The sequence below is a fragment of the Pantherophis guttatus genome, chromosome 3 (genome assembly GCF_059756535.1).
Source record: "Pantherophis guttatus breed Tessera chromosome 3, ASM5975653v1, whole genome shotgun sequence".
In the NCBI taxonomy this organism is placed as follows: Eukaryota; Metazoa; Chordata; class Lepidosauria; order Squamata; family Colubridae; genus Pantherophis; species Pantherophis guttatus.
The window spans coordinates 73,447,937-73,471,710 of NC_142065.1; the positions used below are offsets into that span (position 1 = coordinate 73,447,937).

The following is a 23,774-nucleotide window of genomic DNA, read 5'->3' on the forward strand; positions in this document are numbered from 1 at the left end:
GCCACACATCTGCAAACTCTATCTTCCGTTATACCATACCCTCCTCCTCCAGTGTAAGATGGACCTGGTAAGTCTTCCACAAGCTTTGGAGTCCAAGAGGAACAAAACTGGATATCTATCAGGTGAGACTTCCAAAGAATGAGATCAGTTAGTCAAAACGCATGGATTTGAGACCCCATCAGGGATGGGATTTGGAGAGAGTTGACCTTACCTGATCTTGTTACACAAACAGATCCAATATAGAAGAAATGTCCTTAGATTACTATGTCCAGAGCTACTTAGAGCTTTAAAGGGACAACCAATTCCTTGAATCATACTCAGAAGTTAATTGGAGATCAATGTAGTTCCCAATACAATGGGGTCACCCAAGTACATAAGGACATACCTTTTACTGCTACATTGTATAACTGCTGCACTTCAAGGGCAGTTCTATGAAGAATGTTGCAGTTATTCAAACAGAAGGTGGCTATAGCATGAATGATGTATGCAGGGCCTCCAAGTTCAGGATAGTCACAACTGGCACACAAGATGTAGCTGTGCAAAGGCCTCCTAGCTAGACCTGTCACTCTGTCATCAAGCAGCAACTGTGACTTTATAACCCCCAAATTGTGACCCTACACCCCACTCAGAGTCAAAGATGGTATTTTTCAGGAATCATTGGGTCCACAAACCCAATATTTACAAAATTTAGGTTCTATTCAGCCAGTGCCAGCGGCTTCCATCACAGTGACAAATAGTTACTACCTGGCTTTCACACCTAAGTGCTCACCTTCAGTTATGCTTTGAACTGAAATCATCATAGATCGTATCAATAACCTGTAAGTTTTCACCAGTCCGAGAAAGATTATCCTTCAGCGCTAACACATGATTCCATATCTGTAATGCTTTCAGGTGAAGCAAGCAATCCAGAGGAATATATCAGATAGCATTTGGTAGGAATCAGATCAATGATTGTAGAGTTAAAATGTATTTCTAAGCCAAATTTAAGAAAGTATGAATTACACAAAGCATTACTTGGCACTATACATTACTTACTAATTTTCAGTATACCAGAATGGCATTCAATAAATTATGTCTTGAAGTTGACTTATTTGAGCTATATAGCTATGATATACTAAGTAGTATAATTCTGAGCTCTTTACAATTGTACAGAAATACATATAACACATAAGCCTAAGACTAGCTTTGGCCCCTAGTGTCAAACTACTACTTTTGTATTATATCTGTGGTGGCGCAATGGTTGCAATGCAGTTTTGCAAGCTAACTCTGCCCACTGCCAGGAATTCAATCCTGACAAGTTCAAGGTTGACTCAGCTTTCCATCCTTCCGAGATCAGTAATATGAGGACCCAGATTGTTGGGGGGCAATGTGCTGACTCTGTAAACCACTTAAAGAGGGCTGTAAAGCACTATAGGGCAGTATTCAATCCATACCTCTCCAGATTGCATTAAAAATCAGAAATTGGATGATCTGGAATTCTGTTGTCATTACTGCTTTATGGTACCCTAACAGAGGATACAACTAATAAACGCCATTCTGTCACATAATAAAACAAATAATTTATTAGCTCTATCTTTGCTGCTTGTTTGTTTCTGAGTGAACAGGGTTCTGTGATATGTAAATCTCAGAAGATACGCATACTGAGATTTCTGTATCGGCCCAAATACGTTTTCAGAAATTTCATGAAGATAGACTAGCAAAGCACAATTCAGCAGTATGGCTCAAATTGCAAGGATCCATAAAGACTTTCAGAAGGGCAAAGATAAATCATTTAATCATGTGAAATTTGATACAAACATTTGAATTTGTTGTGCAAATTCATACCAGTTGTATGTGTTATATTTTACTTCCGCGTCACATTTTTGTATATTTCAAATGCATTGCATAAAGACTGCAATTCTCATTTATATGATTACTGCAGAAGAACTTAACAAAATGAATTAACATATAAGAAGCACCATCTTCCCCAAAGCCCCTGTGCTGTGGATTATGTCTTTATGAGCCTCTGCCGCTTTCTCCAATGGGTATTCAGGACCCACTGCTGGTTTCAGCCATCCAGCTTCAATCCCTGCGAGAATTGCCATTGCACATTGGTGCATCTCTCCCTAAACAGAGAACATTTAAAATAAAGCATTTAAAAAGGACATTTCAGATATGCTGACCTTTATGATTTGACACTGCTGGAAATGTTAGCGTTAACCTACTTTATCCCACTGAAGCCTTAAAAAAACCAAGATCTAGCCATTCCCTTCAAAAGTAAATGTAAAGTTTCCTCCAAATGGAAATGTTCACACTATGTGGCTAAATCAGTGTTCCCTTTCCTTGGCCATTTGAAGATATGTGGACTTCAGCTCCCAGAATTCCTCAGTTAGGCTGTCTGGGGAATTCTGGGAGTTGAAGTCCACATACCCTCAAGTGACCAAGGTTGGGAAACACTGGGCAAAATGAATGATACAACAGAACAGAAACTTGGAGGTTAAAGAAACTTCCGGAATTCTCCATATGGAGGCAATCATCTGAGATTGTATAACCAAAAAGATAAATAGGTCAGCTTAACCTATTATCATGTCACATCATTTTAGTTTTTACCTTAGAGGCAGAAAATAAAGTAATTCCTGTGATGCTTGATTCATTCCCCATTGCATCCCTGGGGTTTATCTCAATTGGGCCACGACTTCCAACAAGCTACCACAGAGAGAAATGAAAATTATAAAATAGAACGCTTTATGGTAAAGCCACTAATTGAAAAGTAGAACTGCTTGCTCACCATCACTCTTCCTCCTTTTGACAGCAGTTGCAAGTCATTTGCAAGGTTGACATTGGCTAGCATCTCTATTATCAAATCTATGCCTTGGGCACCAGAGATTTTCTACAAAAATCATGAGATTGGCAGATTTAGTTCACTCCTAAATTGTTACTGTCCTTTTTCGAGTCCTTGGTCCATTAGTGTCCCTCTCTTGGAATTGTTATTTTCTACAACTACTTCTAAAAATCAAAATATATAAAGTATATGTATCTATATATATATACAGCATTTGCTATATATATATATATATATATAGCATTTATATCTGTGGTATCCCTCTGCTAAGGAGGGTTAAACACATTTTAAACGGGGTGTAGGAAGGAACTCTAGAGAAAATGAACAAATGGGGATGTTAAGCCCCAGCTTCAAACAGACACAAATGGTCATTATAATCCACATCTTCCATCTTGTTTTGCTCAGGTAATTTGCCCTCTGGTTCATTCCTTCTACCACCCAATAATAAGACTGAGAGGATGATGGTTTCTCACCTCTCAAAATCTTTATTTTTACGATGTTATTTTAGGCGATGTTAACTTTTACGATGTTATTTTAGGCAATGTTAACTTTTGCCTAAAAAGAATCCAAAAAACTGTTCCACCCTTGGCTACTAAAAGTAGGGAATGGCCTAAACTAAAAATTAATGAACAGGTATCAAAGAATGAGGGAAAGTTAGCATCTAAATATGTTTCCACCAACAATCTGAAGAAAACATTATATATTTATTCAAAAGAGGAGAAATGAAATGAATGTATACCTCTAAATTTACAATTGTAACGTTAATCTTAATTCAATGTAATTATAATTGAATTGGGTGACTTGGGGCCAATCACTCTTGCTCTCAGCCCAACCCACCTCACAGGGTTGTTGTGGGGAAAACAGGAGAAGGAAGGCAGATTGGATATGTCTGCCACTTGAGTTATTTACATAAATAATAAAGGTGGAATATAAAATAAATGAATGAATAAATTAAAAAGTAAACCCCACATAATTCAACAAGACATGGAAAGCAGAGTTGGACCGCGATCTAAACTGGCTTACCTAGAAGTGGACTCCCCTAAAACTAAAGTGGAACTTACTTTGAAAGGTTACAGGTAGGATACCTGAGAGCGCTCTCAAATCACCTTAATCTCAGCCAAGTAATCACTCTTCCTGTGATTAAATACTCTGCAAGCACCATTTTTCAAAACTAAGTTCATTCCTTTCTCTGTCCCAGCTGTGCCCCAAACCTTCAAACCATAAGCTCTTGCTAATTGGCATGCTGCTATTCCAACCTAAGAAACAGAGAGGAAAAACAGCAAAGATAGTGATAAGAAGCAGTAAAGTTTCCAGCATAATATTTTCATGACAATCGTCATACTGAATGAAGAGACTTTCAACAACACAGCATTAACCCCTTAACTATTACTACAGTTGTTATAGTGTACAGCGTGTTCATCGCTCATCCTTAGATACCTCCTGCATGAGACAATCTACTCTTTCTCTTAACAATAGTTCAAACATCATCCCTGAAACAAAAGCAGGCAAATGAATAATTAACTCAACCATCAGGATATACGATTATACTTTTTCAGGTAGCGTGTAAAATCTATCCGCTCAATTACCACTAGAGTGCAGCCATTCCCTCTTCAAATTTCCAAGGTATCAACTTTATGCTACCCTTTTATAGTATTATTCAAAGCCAAGGGTTCTCAATTTGGGGTATCTGTACCCCCAGAGGGTTTAAGATGGAATTTCAGGGTTTGTGACAAAGAGTGGCTTCTGTCCTTAGTGACAAGTCTTCAGCCGAAAAAATGCTTTTAAAAGTAAAAAAAAAAAAAAAAAGCCTCTGATGATCGCGTAGCTCAGCTGGGATCGTCAGAGCCTTTTAAAAGCATTTTTTTACAACCTCTTCGGCCGAAGAGAAAAAATGCTTTTAAAAGTAAAAAAAAAAAAAAAAAAGTTGGCCATGCCCATCCAGTCACATTACCCACTCCCCACCAAGCCACGCCCACAGAACCGGTAGTAACAAATTTTAAATTTCACCACTGGAGGAAAGGTTAAGTTTTCCCTGTCCAGTTGTGTCCAACTCTAGAGGGCAGTGCTCATCTCCATTTCTTAGGCTAGGGAGCCAACATTGTCCACAGATTCTGGTCATGGGGTCAGCATGGCTATTCCCTTGAGGTGCACGGAACACTGTTATCTTCCCACCAAAGTGGTACCTATATACAGATAGTCCTTAACTTATGACCACAATTGAGACCAAAAGTGTATGCTGCTAAGTGAAAAATTTGTTAAGTGAGTTTTGCCTCACTTTATGATTTTTCTTGACACATTTGTTAAGTGAATCACTGCAGTTGCTAAATTAAGTAACACTAGTTTCTTCATAGACTTTGCTTGTCACAAGGTTGCAAAAGGAAAACCATGCAACCCCGGGACACTTCAACTGTCATAAATGTGAGTCAGTTGTCAAGCATCTGAATGTGAGTTAATTGTCAAGCACCATGGGGATGCTGCAATGGTCATAAGTGTGAAAAATTGTCGTAAGTCACTTTTTCAATGCCGTTGTAGCTTTGAGTGGTCACTAAGCTGACTGTTGAAATTCAAGGATGACCTGTATCTACTTACATTTGCATGCTTTCAAACTGCTAGGCGAGCATGAGCTGGGGCAAGAACTGGAGCTCATACGTTGCACAGTGCTCAGGTCTCGAACCTGGGCTGTCAGCTCTCTAGCTGACAAGCTTAGAATCTTTAACCATTGAGCCCTCATTTAATATTTCTTATGCCTTTTGTGTAGTGTTGCTTACCTGGAAAAGGGAATATCAATCCCTGAAGAACAAAATAATTTTCCCCAATACATACTATATGTAACTACAAATTTCTTTCTTCCTTTAAACGGCCACCAGTTCACAAAAGTGCAATTCTGGGTGGCATACAGCAATAAAAACAGAATCACTTACTCCTCCACTTGCTCCATGGACTAGCACTATTTCTCCTGCTTTGGCAGAACCTCTGAAAAAAACATAATAAATATTTTGAACATAACAATGTGACAGTTTCACATTATGCAGCCCCCAAATCTAATGTTTACATAGCAGTGGAAAAAATATAATCCATTGAAAATTTATGTTTAGTGGACTCTTGATAATTAAATTGGGATCAGTTCCTGATATTTTTAATTCCCTAAAAAATCCGTTGTAGCAATAAATACAGAAATTCCTCATTTAGTAACAGCAAGTGGGACTGGCAACTCAGTTATTAAGCAAAGCAGTCACTAAGTAAAATTGTTCATGTGCTTATGATCTTACTTGACATTTCCTTCACTTTATAGACCTGCAAAGTCATAAATGCACATACTGGTCACAAAATTAACTTTTTCATCACTAACATAATTGTAAATGGAAGATGATATAGTCCATCCCCTTTAAAGGGCACTCATGTGGAAAATGCTGAAGTCTATTACTGTGTTTCCCCGAAAATAAGACCCTGTCTTATATTTTTTGAACCCCGAAATAAGCGCTTGGCCTTATTTTCAGGGAGGTCTTATTATTTTGGGGTGTGTGGAGCAAGACGGGGCTCCTCTTGCCGTCTTACCTGATTTCCAGTTCTGTCTCCCTAACCCTAACCCGAGGAAATGGCGGGGACTGGCTGAGCATGTGTTTAAATATTTTGGGGGGAGGGTTTACTTTCAGGGGAGGGTTTATTTTCAGGGGAGGGCTTATTATCTGGGGAGGGCTTGTTTTTGGGGAAACACGGTATCAAATGTGTAGATTTACAAAATATGTGTCCCTGTGTATCTATTTATCTGATCTACACTTGCATAATGCCAGTGTAGACTCTTGTCATACAATGAACCAACAACCAGAGACATGCTTGCTTGTAGCACTACTGACAGAATGATATTGAATGAATGCCTCCAGAAATCTCTGGAGATTTCTTTTTATGGTTCATAGAGGAAAAAGCACATCAAGTCATTAAATACTTACAATTTGAATTCAGGAAGACTTAACAGGAGTACATTTGGAAAGTCAGAAAAGGGGAGGGGGCAGTATGACTTAAAAGAGTTTAAAAAGAGTTGTAGGAAGTGGCATCTTACTTTTGAAAGAGGGCTCGGAATGCAGTAAAGTATGGAATTCCAATGGCGGCACCTTGCTTGAAGTCCAGTTTATCAGACAAAGGGAAAATGGTGTCAATGGATGCAACCGTGTATTCAGCATAGCCACCAGTAATAGTGCCCAAGGTGAAAACCCGGTCACCTTTCTAACAGGAGCAAACAAATGAAGATAGATTAATCAAAGGTTTTGGGGGTTTGTTTGCAAAGTCTGTACAAAAAAAGGAAAAGAATGAAATCGGAACAAAAGTTAGTTAGAAGAGAAGCATGAGGTGAACAAAAATGCATAAAGTACCAGCAAAATGACTACTGGGAAAGAAATGAACTGAAACCAGAGCTCTTCTAAAACCTGAGTTGATGACCCAGTGGAGTGTAGAGCCGGCTCTACATAATTCCTCTCTGGACAAATTAAAAGGGACTTTAAAGAAATCAAAAGAATAACTTGGATCACTTTCCTATACTGGATTTAGGCACTTGTTAATGTTTTTGAAGAATTTTGTAAGAAAGGATAAAGGGAAAAAATGGGGGGGGGGCAAGTTTTAGGACACTATTTGGAGACTTTCCTGCCACACAGATTTAGAGATAAAGATTGTTAAACGGAAGAAATAAAAAGTCGGTTTATTTGATCCAAGTTAAAACAGACCTATTGTTATCTCTGATAACTCTTAATGGATTTTTGCTGACCAAAACTGAACAACAAGGCTTTAAGGATGTGTTTACAGATAAGAGATGAGATATGGGAAGGAGAGATTTGTTGTATTTTAAAAGAAGGTGATACATTAATAAAATTGTTTGTGATGAAAGGGGAAGTCATTTCTTTATGTATTTCGTTTCCTTTCCATATATTAGTAGTTTTCTTTCTTTTCTTTTTTTTTACTTTTCTTTCTGTTTTTCTTCTCTGTACTTCCTATTTTCTTTTTGTTATTGTATTTTTAAAATTTGTATTATTTTTTTATTATAATGTTTAAATTACTATAAACATGTCAGCAAAATGACAAAAGTGGGATCCAATGAGGGATGGGAGCTGTATCAAAGCCAGAAAGCCCAGATAAGAATTTATTTTCCGGGCCTAAAAATTAAGAGAAAGGAAGTGAGCAACTAGCAATCCAGTACCTTGAAATCAATCACATGTTCTCCAACTTCTTCTACCACTCCAGCTACATCTGTACCTGGTGTATATGGTAAAGATGGTTTCCTTTTATATGATCCAGAACGAATATAGGTGTCTACTGGGTTAATCCCACATGCATGAACTTTGATGAGAACCTGAAGGAGAAAAAAATATGTCTCACAACCTAGTTCAAAAGAAAAGGGGATACTTTTTTAAGCATGTAACCTCACAATCTCGGGTTTCTCAGATCAGAGAAAAGTTTGCAGTCATGCTTGATTTGGGTCTCACCAGAACCATTAAATCATAACCTTCAGCATCCACATGGATGTGTCACTCATGGAACAAGATGACTTGGAGAATGTCCTCTCTCCTACAGTCCACCCACCCCGCCAGAATCATTAATTAACCTATTTCCTTGCTGCCTTCTTACTAATTGTGAATCCATATACATATTCACCACAACTGTTGGTGGAATAGTCCAGGAATATGATTCAGATTGTTGATGTCAATTTCAATTATCCAAATACAAATGCTGGGTTCCAATTAAGGTGCAACTGCAATTGTTTTCACCATTTTATTTTCTGAAATGAAATTATTGGTATCAAGTTTTATTCAAGCTCATTTTGCAGGACTTCGTGTTTAAGAGTAGCATTAGTAGTAGCAGCGGTAGCAAAAGCAGCCAAGATTGCATATTCTTTATTTTACCTGGTTTTCTTTGGGAACTGGCACTAACGTATCTAGCTGCAGTTTGAGCACTTCAGGCCCACCAAATTCAAACACTTTTATGGCTCTCATCAAATTTCTTCCTGTTGTCATGACAACCTGAAAATGCAGAGATATAAAAACTACAGTATCTGAATATCTGCTGCCTTTGTCACTTCAAACAGAATCAAATCATTTACTCTTCACCTGAAATTTAAATCAGTGGTTCTCTATTTCTTCCTGTTCTATTTTTTTTTTTTTAATTTGATTTATATGCCGCTCTTCTCCGGAGACTCAGGGCGGCTTACAATGTGCTCAGCAATAGCCTTCATCCTTTTGTATATTTATACAAAGTCAGCTTATTGCCCCCACAACTGGGTCCTCAATTTACCTACCTTAGAAAGGATGGAAGGCTGAGTCAACCTTGAGCCTTGGCGAGATTCGAACCTGCAGTAATTGCAGGCAGCTGGTCTTAATAACCAGCTTAATAACAGGGTGCCTTAGACCACTGTACTACCAAGGCTCTTACTTATTTTATATCTCCCATCTGATTTTTATCCTTAAAAGGATAAAATTCCAACAACAATGTGAAGAAATCTTGAATCAAACATAGCAAAATATGTATAAACAAATATATCACTTTGAACTGGCATCATTCATCACATATTCTGAATGATTTACTGCATTGCAAAGTTAACAGGATTTTGCAAAGGAACAGAGTCCTAGATTACGACTAGTGAGTCTCTACTGAACCATGAAACTCCCAAAGAGATTACTACACAGTCTGACCCGCTTTACAGAATCGTGAAAATAACCAGAAGGGGAATACAACATGTGTTTCCTTGAGCTTCTGACCTCCTGGAAGAGTAGAATCAAAATACAACACAGATTCAAAGATTCTGGTGCCAATAAAATCTCAGGGAAGGCAAAATCAACAAACATTCAAATCAGGACATCAGTGTCTTTGATCTGATATACAAATAGTTGGCACCTTTTTTTCCCCCTTTGGGGTCCAAAAGAAAACAAAGGCATACCTGCAGTCTAATAATACTTGTCATAACATAGCATGATTACTATACAGTATGCTGAGTTCTGCTCAAATTCCATCCAAATGTTCTTTTACAGGGAGAAATCTTTCTTCCTCTTTAGGCAAACAGCAAACAGTGTTTGAATGAACACATAAATAGTAACATAGGGCCTTGCAGTGTTTTAGATTCAATCTCTAAAAACTGATTTGAGATACATGGGAGTATAAAACACATTAAAGCAGCCTTACCGTTCCTTGACATTGTATGGCTGCAGATTGATATTTACTCCTTAGAGTACCAAGTGTAGAAAATCCTGGTTTGCACAAACTGAATGTTGCAAATTGAATTCACTTGCTCATATTTTGTTACATCATTTCATCTATACAAATGAAAAATCTCAGCGTTTCTTGGCTAAGTCTACGTGATGTCATTTCTCATGCCATTTTAGTTTGTTTTGTTTTATATTCCAAGTGGAAAGGGTTGTCTGATTTAAAAAGCATACTGCAAAAGCTCATCCTTTTGCAAGTAACAAAACCCATTCTTTTGCTTGTGAAACCAAACTATGTGAAAATTTATAGACAGACCAATAATATATTGCTGCATATTGGTAGAGTTGTCAGAAATGTATAGTATTTCTGAGAGAAGCTGAATCCAATTATCAATGGCCAGAGCCAATAGATATTTAAAACAATATGTTCACATGATCAATTGTTGTTTTAACCATTTAGTCGTGTGCCGACTCTTGTCAACTTTATAGGCAAGTGCTCTCTATGCTACCCTATCAAGCACAGCTTCTTTCAGTTATTGGATGTTCATCTTTGTATCAGTTTTGATGTTATCAAGTCAGCATGTTCTTTGCTTGTCCCTTCTTTTTCCACTAACCATCCTAGCATCATTGGTTAATAAAAGAAGAGTGATCAAGAGTTGCCTATTACACTCTTGGAAAAAAAGCATTTTGTCCATTAAAAAATTATTCAGTACATTTAATCAAAACAAATTACATTTTTTTGCTATTTCTGACCCAACCAACACATTTTAATAGATTTTTTGTAAAATAAATGCACAAGAATAAAAATGTTTATTCAAAATAAAGTTTTATAATATAATGAATAATTTAAATAATATACTGTTGATAATTCATAAATCTTCGTGCTTCTGGCATGAAAAGGAAACATGGATAGAAAATGATTTGCAAGGACAGTAATTACTCGAAACTCTAAGCATATAACATATTGGTCTTCAGTGTCTTTGAATTTCTGTGCTGTCCTTCTTTATTTCTGAACTATTTGAACTGCACGAAGTTAGCAGGACTACAGAACTCTTGGGTCAAATCAACAAACACTAAAGATTGCACAGGAATGTGCAAGCATGATCCCTTCTGTTTTAGAAGAGATCACACCTATATTGGCTAGTGCAAGCTTTCAACGCTAGTAAACTGTTTTTAAACTATTTGTCTACTGTACTGCATGAGCATTTGTCCAAAAATTGTTGTAATGGAACCTATTCCAAAATAAGATTTCAGGAACTGTATCCCTGTGCCTATTCTCTTTTCTAGGGCTACCAAATCCATACTTACTAGAAATCGGGATGCCCACATGATGGCAGCAAAGATTTAGTTTTTGACATCTCTCTGCTGCCATACAGTGGGCACCTGTTTTTCCACCTGACAGATCTAGCAGTCCTTTTTTGAAGTCAGAATTTAGCTGTGGTACCACTCAGTGCACAACTACCATTAAAAACTGCAATTTTCCTGAATGTCATTTATGGAGTTTTGTTCAGGCAATCATGCTTCTTTTAAACTAGGTTGAGTTTTTTTAAAAGACTGTGAGCTGTCTAGAGTCTTTCTGGAATTGGGTGGTCTGAAAATCCAATTTTAAAAAAGGAAATACAGTATTATATTTCAATCCTGTTATAATCCAAGAACAAAATAAGACTTAGTTCTGATGTGAACATTTCCCCCTGCAGTTTATTGCTCTGGAATGTCTACTCACTGCTATTACACAATATGAACGACTGTCCTTTGGCCAAGGACAGGTGGTCTCCTGATGTTTGCAGGACTGCAATTCCAGTTATCTCAACTGATACAACAATCTAAACAACTAAAAAAACAACAACCCTGGTTTCCCAGCTATACTAAACAGCCATCTGGTCCAGCCTTCTCTTGTCTAACAGGAGCCTATCATCCCCTCATGATGAAGGACAAGAAGAGTGAAGCCACCCTTGATTTCAGCTTCTGGTGACTTCATGGATATCTCCAGACACTTTTCTGGAGTACAGTAAAAAAAATTAAGCTGATGTTGCCTTTTTTCAGTGTTTTGCTGACTTCCCCCTCCAACTCAGGGCAGCCTGGTGAAGAAGTCAAAGTGGTTAAGACTAGTGTTTTTCTATCCTTAGCAACTTTATGCTTGGACTTCAACTCCCAGAATTCTACAGCCAGCAACGCTGGCTGCAGAATTCTGGGAGTTGAAGTCCACATCTCTTAAAGTTGCAAAGATGAAAAACGGTAGGTTAAAAGCGTTAGAATGGCACCAGGAACACCCGGATTCTATTTCACCCTCAGCCATAGAGACATCTCTCAGCCCGACCCATTTCAAAGATTGGCCCGGGGAGAAACAGGAAGAGGAAGCAGTAAGTGCTCAGCCAGACAAGCGGGGATACAAATCTAGGGAACATCAGGCCTGCAATCACAGTCGAAACATGCCGCAAACCGAGGTTATAATTTTGTACCTCTCGACTCACCGTCGCCTGGTGTCCTTGAGCAAGCCGAGAAGCCTCCGCGGGGTCTTCGCTTCTAAGAAAATACAGAGGGAGGGTGAAGAAACGAATATATGCTCTTTATCTGATCAGAAGGGGTCATCGGGTGTTTACTTCCGAGGGTTCGGGGCTTGGAGAAATAAGTTTGCCCCAAGCGAGACGCCGTACAGCTAAGATGGCGCCTCCCAAAGACGGGTCCCATGAAGGCCGCCATTGTTGCCGTCTGGGGGCGGGGAGGAAAAAAAAGAACCGACGACGCTGCTGCTGCTGCTGCTATTGCTGATGGCCGATTTCAAACGCTGGAAAGAGCAGCGGCTGTCGCGCGCAGACGCGAGCCGGAAGGGCAGCGTGGACGAGCCTATCGAGGAGATCGTCCGGCTCCTGAATGGCCGCGAGACTTTCTGCACCACCAGCTCGTGCTCGGGGCGCGTGGTGGTGCTGGAACAGCCCCCGGCCGCCGCCCCGGCTGCGGTAAGCCCATCTTCGGCCTCGGCTGCGCCACGCAGATCTGAAGCCGAGCTGAGGTTTGGGTGGAACCGCTCCCTCTCCTCTGGATCCCCCATTTGTAACCTTGACAAAATCAATTTCTTTGGGAGTGAAAGCGCTGCTTTCAGGGTCAGCCCTCCTCTGGGTTATAAGGCTCTGCCCCATCTGGGTTTGCAAAGCTCCGCGCGACCCTTTGGTTAGTACGACGACACCTACAAAGTTGTTGCTGCCCTCTGCAGCCCCCAAAGTCTGGAAGCCCTGAGCTGCAATAGATTGGGTGCTGAATGAACACGCACAGACACACACACATACACATACACACACACACACACACACACACACACACGGGTCCATCGTGGAAGGCAGTATCTATCTCTTCCCACTTATTACTATAACCATGTTGCTTGTAACCTTGACTATCAGTGTTGTATCTTTTTTATTCTTGATGAATGTATTTTATTCGCCTTACGTACACTGAGAGCATATACACCAAAGACAAATTCCTTGTGTGTCCAATCACACTCGGCCAATAAAGAATTCTATTCCTATTCCTATTCCATTTCTTTTCTATTCTATCCTATCCTATCCCTCTCCCTATCCCATTCTATGAGAACTTCATTCCTCTCTCAAGATTGTTGGAATTGAAGAAGCAGCTTTCCCCTGAAATGTTCCCAAATGTGGAAAAATTCCCTTTGTGTGTATGTCTGTTAGCATTGACATCTGGGCGACTGTCTGGTCTGGTTTCCTGAATTTTCTTGGCAAGAAAGTGGTTTGCCATTGCCTCCTTTCTAGGGCTGAGAGAGGGACTGGCCCAAGACACACACACACACAAACACACACCCAAGCTGGCTTTGTGCCTAAGACTAGAACTCACGTATAATCTGTTTCTAGCCTGGTACCTTAACCAAACTGGCCAGTTATCCAGAATTCTTCTCCAACTTAAGTGAGAAGGTTTGGATAATAACAATACCAATTAGACTTATTTACCGCTTCACAGTACTTTACAGCCCTTTCTAAGCGGTGTACAGTGTCAGCATATTGCCCCCAACAATCTGGGTCCTCGTTTTACCCACCTTGGAAGGATGGAAGGCTGAGTCAACACTACAGAATCCCTCTTAAAAGGAAATGGGGGCATCTGAAACATTTATTTACTAACTAGGAGGTGGTTCAGGTTGCACCTCTGACGTATTGAAGTATGTATGTCCTGATTTTTTCCCCTTTTGAAAATATAATGGCAAGATACAGGTAGTCCTCGACTTACAACAATTTATTTAGTGACTGTTCAAAGTTACAATGGCATTGAAAAATTATTTGTGACCAGTTTTCACACATGACCGTTGAAATGTTCCTAAAGTCATGGGATCAAAATTCGGACACTTGGCAACTGGCTCATATTTATGATGGTTGCTGTGTCCTGGGATCAAGTGATTCCCCTTTTGCAACCTTCTTGCAAGCAAAATCAATGGGGAAGCCACATTCACTTAACAGTTGTGCCACTAACTTAACAGCTGTAGTGATTCACTTAACAACTGGACAATAAGGTTGTAAAATGGGGCAAAATTCATTTAACAAATGTTTCACTTAACAACAGTAATTTTGGGCTCAGTTGTGGTCATAAGTTGAGGACTACCTGTACACCTTATTCAGAGTTTTAAGTGCCACTGCTTCAATCCCTTCAAGACTTGTTCTATCAGAGATAAACATGATATGATCTCCAGAAATATGTCGTCTTACTCTTTTTCATCTAGCTAGTCAGAAATGTGGCTTGAAACTGATTCATTGTTTACATTTTATTCCCCCTACCCTCCTTAGCTTTTTTTCTTCTCTTACCGTGCTGGGAAATTTTAGTGTTTTAATGTTGGAAAGCTGGGAATACAGCAAATAGTTCTGAGTATGTTTCTCTGCCTAAAAGATTTGTATTATGTGTGCTTTTTTTCCCCCTTAATTAGGGTATTGCTGGCTTTGAAATACAGAAGCAAAGCTGTACTTGGCTTATGGTGACCCACCAATTATGTAGTACAAAAGATGTGGTAAGGGTCAATGCATTTTGTTTATTACACAAGCTGTCAAATTAATATTTCTGCATACTAACAATATTGTAAGAATTGCCAAGTTTCTATAATTAAATTTTTATAACAAAATCAGTAAAGAAGGGAGTCTGCTCTTCCGTATCATTGTCTTATGTTTGTGGCTGATGCTGGTCTTTATTGATCATAGAAAATTGAATTATTGTATTTTTTTATAGAGTGGTAAAAGTCATTCAATCGATGATAGACATGACTGGTTTTCGGATGCTTTTTTCATCACATGTCATGGCTACTATTATCTTAAGTCTGAGGTATCCAAGACGGTGACTATATCAGATGATCAAATCACCTTATTTATTTCAAAATTTTAAATGCTTTGGTCATGATTTCTAGAGATATGGACAGACTTGTTTTAAAGCTGTTATAAGATGTATATATATATTAATAGAAAATTGCAAGCTTCTGAAAGAAAGGGTTTTTTTGAGGGAAGCAGCACATGTGAAAAGGAATTGGATGTCTTGGTGGATTACAAGTTGAATATAAGTTAACAGCTACAGAAAATTCAAATGTAGTCTTAGACTTTAGCAACAAAGTATAATATCATGAGTCCAGTTCCTCAATCCTTTTTCTGTTGTCCTTTCCTTTCTTCTTTTTTTTCCTTCTTTCACATTCACTATATCTTTTTCTTTGAATGTACTACTTGTTAGGTATGTGAAATCTTTTAATAAAAACATTTTTTAAAAGACTGATGAACTGGACTACATCCAGAGAAAAATAACAAAGATGATCAGGAACCTGGAGGAAAAATGTGCAAGGAATGGAGAAGGTGTTAGGTAGTTTAGCTTGGAGAAGACAAGATAGAGGGGCAACATAATAGATCATTTTCTTCAAAATCTGAAGGGCTGAATACAAAGATGAGACAGAATTCTTCAAAATGGCTCCAGAACATTGTTTATACTACAGAGAAATAGAATCTGGTTAAATGCTAAGGGGAAAAAAATAACTTCACTAAAGACCTGGAGAATGCCTACCTTTGGAGTTAATGGTCTCTCTTCACTGGAAGTATTTAAACAGAAATAGAATAACAGAGTTGGAAGGGACCTTAGAGGTATTCTAGTCCAACCCTCTGCTTAGGCAGGCAACCCTACACCACTTCAGACGAATGGTTATCCAACATCTTCTTAAAAACTTCCAGTGTTGGAGCATTCACAACTTCCGGAGGCAAGTTGTTCCACTGATTAATTGTTCTAACTGTCAGGAAATTTCTCCTCAGTTCTAAATTGCTTCTCTCCTTGATTAGTTTCCACCCATTGCTTCTTGTCCTACCCTCAGTTGCTTTGGAGAATAGCTTGACTCCCTCTTCTTTGTAGCAGCCCCTGAGATATTGGAACACTGCTATCATGTCTCCCCTAGTCCTTTTTTTCATTAAACTAGACATACCCAGTTCCTGCAATAGGAGAGCTCTATCAGGGATGCCATAGAAGTGGGTTCCAGCCCTTATTAGGGGGTTGGACTAGATGATCTCCAAACTGCCCTCCAATCTAACATTCTAGGATATTGTGTACTAAAGAGAAGACAAAATTTTATTGAATGAAAGTGTTCATAGGGAAACAATGCTTTGTAGTATTTATTTTCTTCCAAATACCAGTTTTAAATAGATTAAATAGGTCAATATGTGGATAAGATCTGCACAGAAAATAATAAAACTTTTGGGATCAGGAATGTTTTTGAAGTATTCTCTAAAAATGTGCATTATCACTGTAGTAAATGTGCACTATTTTTTCCCCTGTTGCAGATCTTGTAGATAGATGGATAGGCCAGATTTGATCAGAAGCTTTTCTGAGAACTGGTGTGCAGACCTTAGAATTGGGGTTGTATCATACAGCATCAAGATTTCTAAAACTCTTTACCATCAGCGCACAATCTTAAATCCCAACAAAATGTTGTACCAAAGTGAATAAAAACAAGCAGAGCATATATCAGGCAGAGCATATGAGTATTACAACATGTTGAAATGTATTTTAATTAGCACGTCGAATCAGCTTCTGTCGTGCAGTGTTTTTAGATGCTATATAAGCTACTTATATTTCATTGCTAACAGATGTAGCGTTGATATTAACCTTTTGCTCTTTCTTAGCTTACTGCCTTGCAGAAAGCTGCAGCTGATGCCATCTTCAAATTTGAACCATTTGTTCTCCATGTGCAATGTCAAGACCTGGAAGATGCACAACTTCTGGTAAAGCATTGTGCTTAAGACACTGTTATTGTTACATAAGTAATGCTTGATTCCTCCTAGTTCTCACACTTGAAGGCATTACAAGTAATCCTCTACTTGCAATGGCAATTGGGGCCAGAATTTCTGTTGTTAAAAGATGTTCTTGTTAGGTGAGCCACACCCAAACTTTTTGCCATGGTTGGTACCTACCGTATTTTTCGGAGTATAAGAGACACTTTTTTCCCTCCTAAAAGAGGCTGAAAATTTGGGTGCGTCTTATACTCCAAATGTAACCCCACGCAGTGCCCAAAATGGCTACCCGGAACAGCTGCTGCCTTCTCTTACCCCTTCCGCACTTTGCCTGCTTTAGTCACTGGAGCTCTTTCCGAGGATCAACTGTGCTTTTGAAGCTGTTTTTCAGCCCCAACGCGAGTGAAGCGATCTTCCGTGCTTTGCCTACTTTTCTAATCGCTGCTCCCTCCGACAATCAGCTGTGCTTTAGAAGCACAGCCCCAACCAGCCCCAGCCTCAAAACCAGCAAGCAAACTAATGTGCTAGGACTAGCCAGTTGAATACCTGGTAGACAGAATCCCCCCACCCCATTTTCCTCCCCAAAAACTAAGGTGCGTCTTATACTCCGGTGTGTCTTATACTCCGAAAAATACGGTAAATCACTACAGTTATTAAGTGACTCACATGATCATTAAGCAAATCTGGCTTCCCCATTGACTTCGCTTGTCAGAAACCAGCTGGAAAGGTCACAAGTGATGATCACATGACCCCAAGACGCTGCAACTGTCAGTTGCTAAGCATCTGAATTTTGATTACATGACCATGAGGATGCTACAATGGCTATAAGTATGAGGACCAGTCATAAGTCACATTTGTCATTGCTTTTGTAACTGCTCACTAAACAAATGGTTATAAGTTCAGGGACTAGCTATGTCTGAAGCATTGTGTGTTAAATAACTGGGGCTGTGAAAATGCTGGTGGAGGAAACAGCATCTCTATTGTTTCTATAAATGTCACGCTCGTAAGTGAAAGCTTGTTTTGTTGGGATTATGAGGTAGAATGAGAATTTCAGAAGTACAGTTTTATATGGCTGACATTGTTTGATGGCTATCATCAAATTATGTAATAATTATTCATGAATCCTAGATTTTGCCTATGAACTTGTATCAGTAAGGAACTATTGTAAGCTTTTAATTATTTTGATTCACATCAGCAAATTTAGGTCTTCTCACAGTTTTACTATGCTGTAGAGTAGATAATTTAAACAGAATTCGGAGAAAGGAAGAGATTAGATGTATGAACATTTTTAGAGATCAAAATGTTTGAACCCCAAAACATTTCATGCCAATCTCACCAAAAACAATTTAAGCTATTCCAATCTGACAGTATCTCAACCTTAAACCGATTGCTCTGATTGGAAAATAGAAATCAGAATGGCCAGCTGTGAGGTGAAAAAACTTCCAGTAAGGTACTATTCTAAAGTCGGAATATTTGCACTTCAAATGTTTTGCACAGCTCTTTAAAGAAGAAACATTTTGTCTATTGATTGGCAATGTTGTCCATTCCATTTTAAGACCCCATGATTCTTCACATTTGGCTGTAATTGTGCCCTAATGTTTGCTTCTATTTTTCTGCTTCATAACATGGGTTCACATTGCTACAAGTCTGTTATTATAGACATTTTACAATTATGTACTTTTTGAAATACTTCCTTCTGCTATACAGGTAGTCCTCACTTAGGTAACTGCCTTGTTCTTGCTCACAGTTCATCATATATCAGTGATGAAAAAGTAACTTTGGGATCAATCCTTTCATTTATGACTTTTGCAGGTCTATAAAGCAAAGGAGCATCTTCAGAGCGCTCCATGGTTTAGGGCCTGGGTATTTACAAGACCGCCTGCTGGTACCAATAGCCTCCCACCAGCCAGTACGCTCCCACAGAGAGGGGCTCCTCCGGGTGCCGTTGGTCAAACAATGTCGACTAGCGACCCCCAGGGGGAGAGCCTTCTCTGTGGGGGCATCTGCCCTCTGGAACGAACTGCGCCCCGGGATACGGAGGATTCCCGACTTGCGCACCTTTCGCCGTGCCCTCAAAACATTTTTATTCCAAAAAGCCGGGCTGGCCTAATTTTTTAACTTTTTTAATTTTTAAAATTTTAAAACGGGTGTTTTATTTGAATAGCTGGGCCAAATTATTTAATATGCTTTTAAATCACTTTTAAATTTTATATTTGTGTACTTTTACTTTTGGCTGTACACCGCCCTGAGTCCTTCTGGAAAAGGGTAGTATATAAATTGGAATAATAAAAATAAATAAATAAATAAATACATACATACATACATACATACATACATACATACATACATACATACATAAAAAACTGAAGTAAGATCATAAGCACAGTTCTGGTTTTACTTAGTGACTGCTTCACTTAACAGCCAAGTTACCAGACGTAATTGTGGTTGCTAAATGCGGACTACCTGTAATACTCTGGGATAATGCAAAACAAAATCTACTGTTTGGATTCAGGTATAATAAATAACCTATGTTCCTGTAAATAGGAGAAAAATCAGTATTTGAAAATACACCTTGTTTCACTGTTGTATAGGTTTAACACTTACATACTTTGTTTATGCCAACTGTTTGGTTTTATTTTTATAGCACACCGTGGCTATAGAAGCCGGGTTCAGAAACTCTGGTATAACCGTTAGCCGGAAAGGAAAAATTATGATGGTATGTAGTTTTTTTCTACTTTGACCAAAGGGATATTTGCAGCTCCTCCTGAGAAAATTGCTAGGGTGTAACTGCATACAGGCCTCATCAAGGTGAATCACCATCTCTACGTGGAAAGTAAATGCATGGCTATCACTGGCTCCCAGATGACAGGGACTCTTCTTTGACTTGCTCTTGATCCAACATAAGATGACACTTACATGTTGTAATCAGTAGGTTGAATCACATCTTAGCCATGTTGAGGTATCCTTAAAAGTTTTTAACTTAAACCTTGAGTACAACCAAGAGCCTCAACCACTTTCAAGGCTTAATCACCAAACTAGACAATTTCAGCTGGATTGATGGAAGCAATGTGAAATATTTGGTAAGACTTAGACTTAAAATAATAAGACAATAAGTCTTTATTGTCACTTTAAATGTACACTAATGGGCATGCATTTAGATGAAATTCGTTGCATACAGCTCTCAAAGGGTCACTACCTCCAATGTACACTACATAAACATGATAAAATACATACATGCATACATACATACATACATAATTATGCATATACCCACATATATTGTACGACGCAGACAAACAACACAGTCTAGTTCGGATGCGTACATGTACCTGGCGAGGAAAACACATCTTGCAAGTTTATAAGATAGATGGCATAGGGATCAAAGCTGTTACAGAATCTGGTAGTCCTGCTAGAAATACTTTGAAACTTCCTCCCAGAGGGGAGCAACAGTAATTACTAAAAATTGAGTTGTACATTACAAAAGAAATGTAGACACCTTCCTTTGTCACATCAAGTATCTTTTTCTGTTAAAGGCCACACAAGATTAAGTTTTCTTTAAGAAACTTAACCTATGCCGAGAACTGTTTCCATGTCAGACTTCTTAAAAAATATATTTGTTGCTTTAATATACTAGGGGAAAAAAACAGAAGGAAAAACCCAAAAAAGTAAAAGGGAAAGAAAGGAAGAAAAAAAGACAGGCAAAAAAGGGGAAACATTAAACAACAAAATCAAATTGTGTTATATATAAGAAACCATTCAGCCTTATTTTTAACCACCATTAAGCCTTGACTCCATTGACCTGTCTTTCCATTACACCTCTAGAGAATCAGACGATAAACAGAAAGCAAAACTATACTTGCCAACCAAGGCTATAAATACAGGGTTCCTAACACTGAAAAATAATCTTTCTGTCTGCCCCCATCCTCAGTAGACCATAATCCTTCATTTAGCAATAAGTTTCAAGTTGTTGATAACAGAATTCAAAAATGTACACATCTTTTATAAGATTTAATAAAAGCTGGTTAAAGATGCAAGTTTCTCCTTTTACATCATTATAGGCTGTCCGAAGTACTCATTGCTTAGAAGTTCCACTAACACAGAAGGAAAGACTAATGGTCAGTGAAGAATATGTTGACTTTGTGGTTCAAGTTGCTAATCGGAAGATGGAAGAAAATTGGAAGAGAATTAACAGGTTTGTTAGGAGCGCACTAGTCAAGGTGTTGGCCAGAAGCCAGGAGATTGTGAGTTGTATCAACTCTCGCTTTAGGCATGAAGCCAACTGGCTGATCTTGAACCAATCACTTTCTCAGCAGAACCCACCTCACAGGGTTGTTATGGGGAAAATAGGAGGAGGAAGGAGTATTAGCTATTTTTTCCACGTTGTGTTATTTATATAAAATAATAAAGGTTGGATAAAAAATAGTTCATATATTCAATACAAAATTTGTATGTGCATATATATATACATGCATATTTACTATGCTGATCCATGTGTAGTGATTTGGCAGGAATTCAGGGTGGATAGGTTTAATGAGTAACCATTGTACGAATCTCTTTAGTAAAGTTTCATCTTTGCTGGACTCCAGTTTTTAAGACAACAGCACAGGATAAACAATCCCATTAAACAATTCTACTTTGCATTCATCATATAAGCCTCATATTAAACTATATCTTCTTTAATTAAGATGATGTCATCCTGTGAATTTTCTTCCTGTGCACTGCTCCATTTTAAGGTCATATATTGGTTGCTTTTGATCATTAGTTTTCTGTATTCTAGAGGTTTTATTTATTATACTGTAGGTGTTTTACAGTTGATTCTGTGCCATGCCCAGAGTCTTATGATTGCAGTAGAGTAGGAATTTAATAAATACAGTATATCAATGCCATGCTATTTTAGCCTCTCACTAATCAGTTGAGGAAAAATTCGGTGATTCTCCTGTGGCATTGCGTTAATTTATTTTTTTATTAGTGTTTCTGAGCTGCAGGTTCTGCTTTATGCGAGCCAATTAATGGAACTGCCAACCTGAAACATATTTAAATCATTGTCTCTAGATTTTACAGCTCTTTGAAGCTTGCACTAGAAAGCAAGAATCACTCTATGAGTTCTCCCTCGGAGGAGAAAGAAAAAGGAAATGGGATGGATTCGGGTGGAAGAAAAAAATCTCAAGCAACCAAAAAGGATGGCGGAAGTCCTTCACACCAAAATAAAAATTTAGAGAGTGAAGATGATCGTCAAAGCAATACTAATATTTTTCACTAAGTATAGAATTGTGTGACGTAGCCCTATATATTCATTATGTTTGGATAATGTAGTTTTTTTCTTTGCTCTTTATAAGAGTTTAGTAGATTATTGTGATCTAGAACAGGGGTGGGAATTTATGGCCCTTTACGGCTTGTGGACTTCAACTCTCAGAATTCCTGAGTCAGTATGGACCCATAATTGCATAACTCTGCTCTAGAAAGTAACATGTTGTTTACACGGTTTGCTTAGGTTATTAGCAAGGTTTTAACTGCCATATAATACAAGTGAACTTCAACATTTTTATGGACAGTTTTTGGACCCGTAGTGTGCCTTCCCTATTGTAGCACGTGAAATGTGTAGATACCTTTAGGAGAAAGTGATTTTTATTTTTTTACACATGTTAACAATGTGCAATATCACAAACTTGTAACTTGTACCTAAGACATGGCCACAATAAATACTGTTTTGCGCTGTTTGTGCTTTTCTTATTCTTTAATATTCTTTAAAGGGTTAACTACTGTTCTGAATATAACCAGGGAAACTTCTGCTATTAAAATTACTTTCCTCTTCCCATTTCATTTAGTATGGATAATTGAGACCATAAGGCACGTCTGGGAGCAAAAGCTCTTCAGTGTTTGGAAAAAAAGCAGGAAGCAAATACATCATTGATTAAGCTACTGAAATAAATAATTATAGGAACAATTAACCTTTGCCTTTCTTGATAAACATTTTGAGACATTGCATTGCTTCCTAATCTATCCATGAATAGAATCTTATTCATGTATGTATAGCTCCTTAACTATATCTTTCTAAGTTACACTGTTTAGATGTGGATGTATTTCACCAAAATTACAAGTAGCTACAGTAATAACTAGATCAGAGTAGTAATAGGTTATGTCCAACTCTGTGCATTGTATTTGCACTCCCACACACTTAGTTAACAGCCATTTGCCCTACGTCCTAAAGCCGTGATGGCAAACATATGGCACGCGTGCCACAGCTGGCACACAGAGCCCTCTGTGGGCACACGAGCCGTCACCCAGCTCAGCTCCACTGTGCATGTGTGCGCGCACCTCCTGGCAGCCAGCTGATTTTTGGGATGTGCAGGGGGTGGGGTGCATGTGGGAGACGTGTGAGCATGCATAGGGGTCACAGGGTCACATTTCCAGCCTCCGGAGCCCAGAGGAGGCCATTTTTTCGCTCTCCAGGAGGCTTGAAAAAACCTCCAGAGTCTGGGGAGGGTGAAAGACAGGCCTTCCGGAAGTCTGGAGACAGGCCCATTTCTG

General features: G+C 38.6%; 2 protein-coding genes across 5 annotated transcripts; one reads left to right on the forward strand and one right to left on the reverse strand.

Moving 5' to 3' along the window:
• Positions 1 to 1,746: 1,746 nt before the first annotated feature.
• CRYZ (crystallin zeta) lies at positions 1,747 to 12,613 on the reverse strand. Of its 2 annotated transcripts, none has more exons than XM_034437008.2 (9): positions 12,474 to 12,613; positions 8,710 to 8,826; positions 8,007 to 8,159; positions 6,879 to 7,042; positions 5,743 to 5,794; positions 3,928 to 4,077; positions 2,768 to 2,869; positions 2,590 to 2,685; positions 1,747 to 2,105 (listed from the first exon to the last, which is right to left on the reverse strand). In XM_034437008.2, exons 2-9 carry the CDS (start codon positions 8,818 to 8,820, stop codon positions 1,941 to 1,943), a joined length of 993 nt encoding a protein of 330 aa, XP_034292899.1. In that variant the 5' UTR covers positions 8,821 to 8,826; positions 12,474 to 12,613; the 3' UTR covers positions 1,747 to 1,940. The 2 variants fall into 2 exon arrangements, with proteins under 2 accessions (XP_034292899.1, XP_034292900.1); XM_034437009.3 differs by having other exon boundaries at positions 12,462 to 12,601.
• TYW3 (tRNA-yW synthesizing protein 3 homolog) lies at positions 12,197 to 22,963 on the forward strand. 3 transcript variants are annotated; one of them, XM_087889828.1, is made up of 6 exons: positions 12,197 to 12,362; positions 14,924 to 15,004; positions 17,139 to 17,237; positions 19,891 to 19,962; positions 21,305 to 21,438; positions 22,299 to 22,963. In XM_087889828.1, exons 1-6 carry the CDS (start codon positions 12,228 to 12,230, stop codon positions 22,504 to 22,506), a joined length of 729 nt encoding a protein of 242 aa, XP_087745954.1. In that variant the 5' UTR covers positions 12,197 to 12,227; the 3' UTR covers positions 22,507 to 22,963. The 3 variants fall into 3 exon arrangements, with proteins under 3 accessions (XP_087745954.1, XP_087745953.1, XP_034292902.1); XM_087889827.1 differs by having other exon boundaries at positions 12,225 to 12,446; XM_034437011.3 differs by lacking the exon at positions 12,197 to 12,362 and adding an exon at positions 12,647 to 12,959.
• Positions 22,964 to 23,774: the final 811 nt, after the last annotated feature.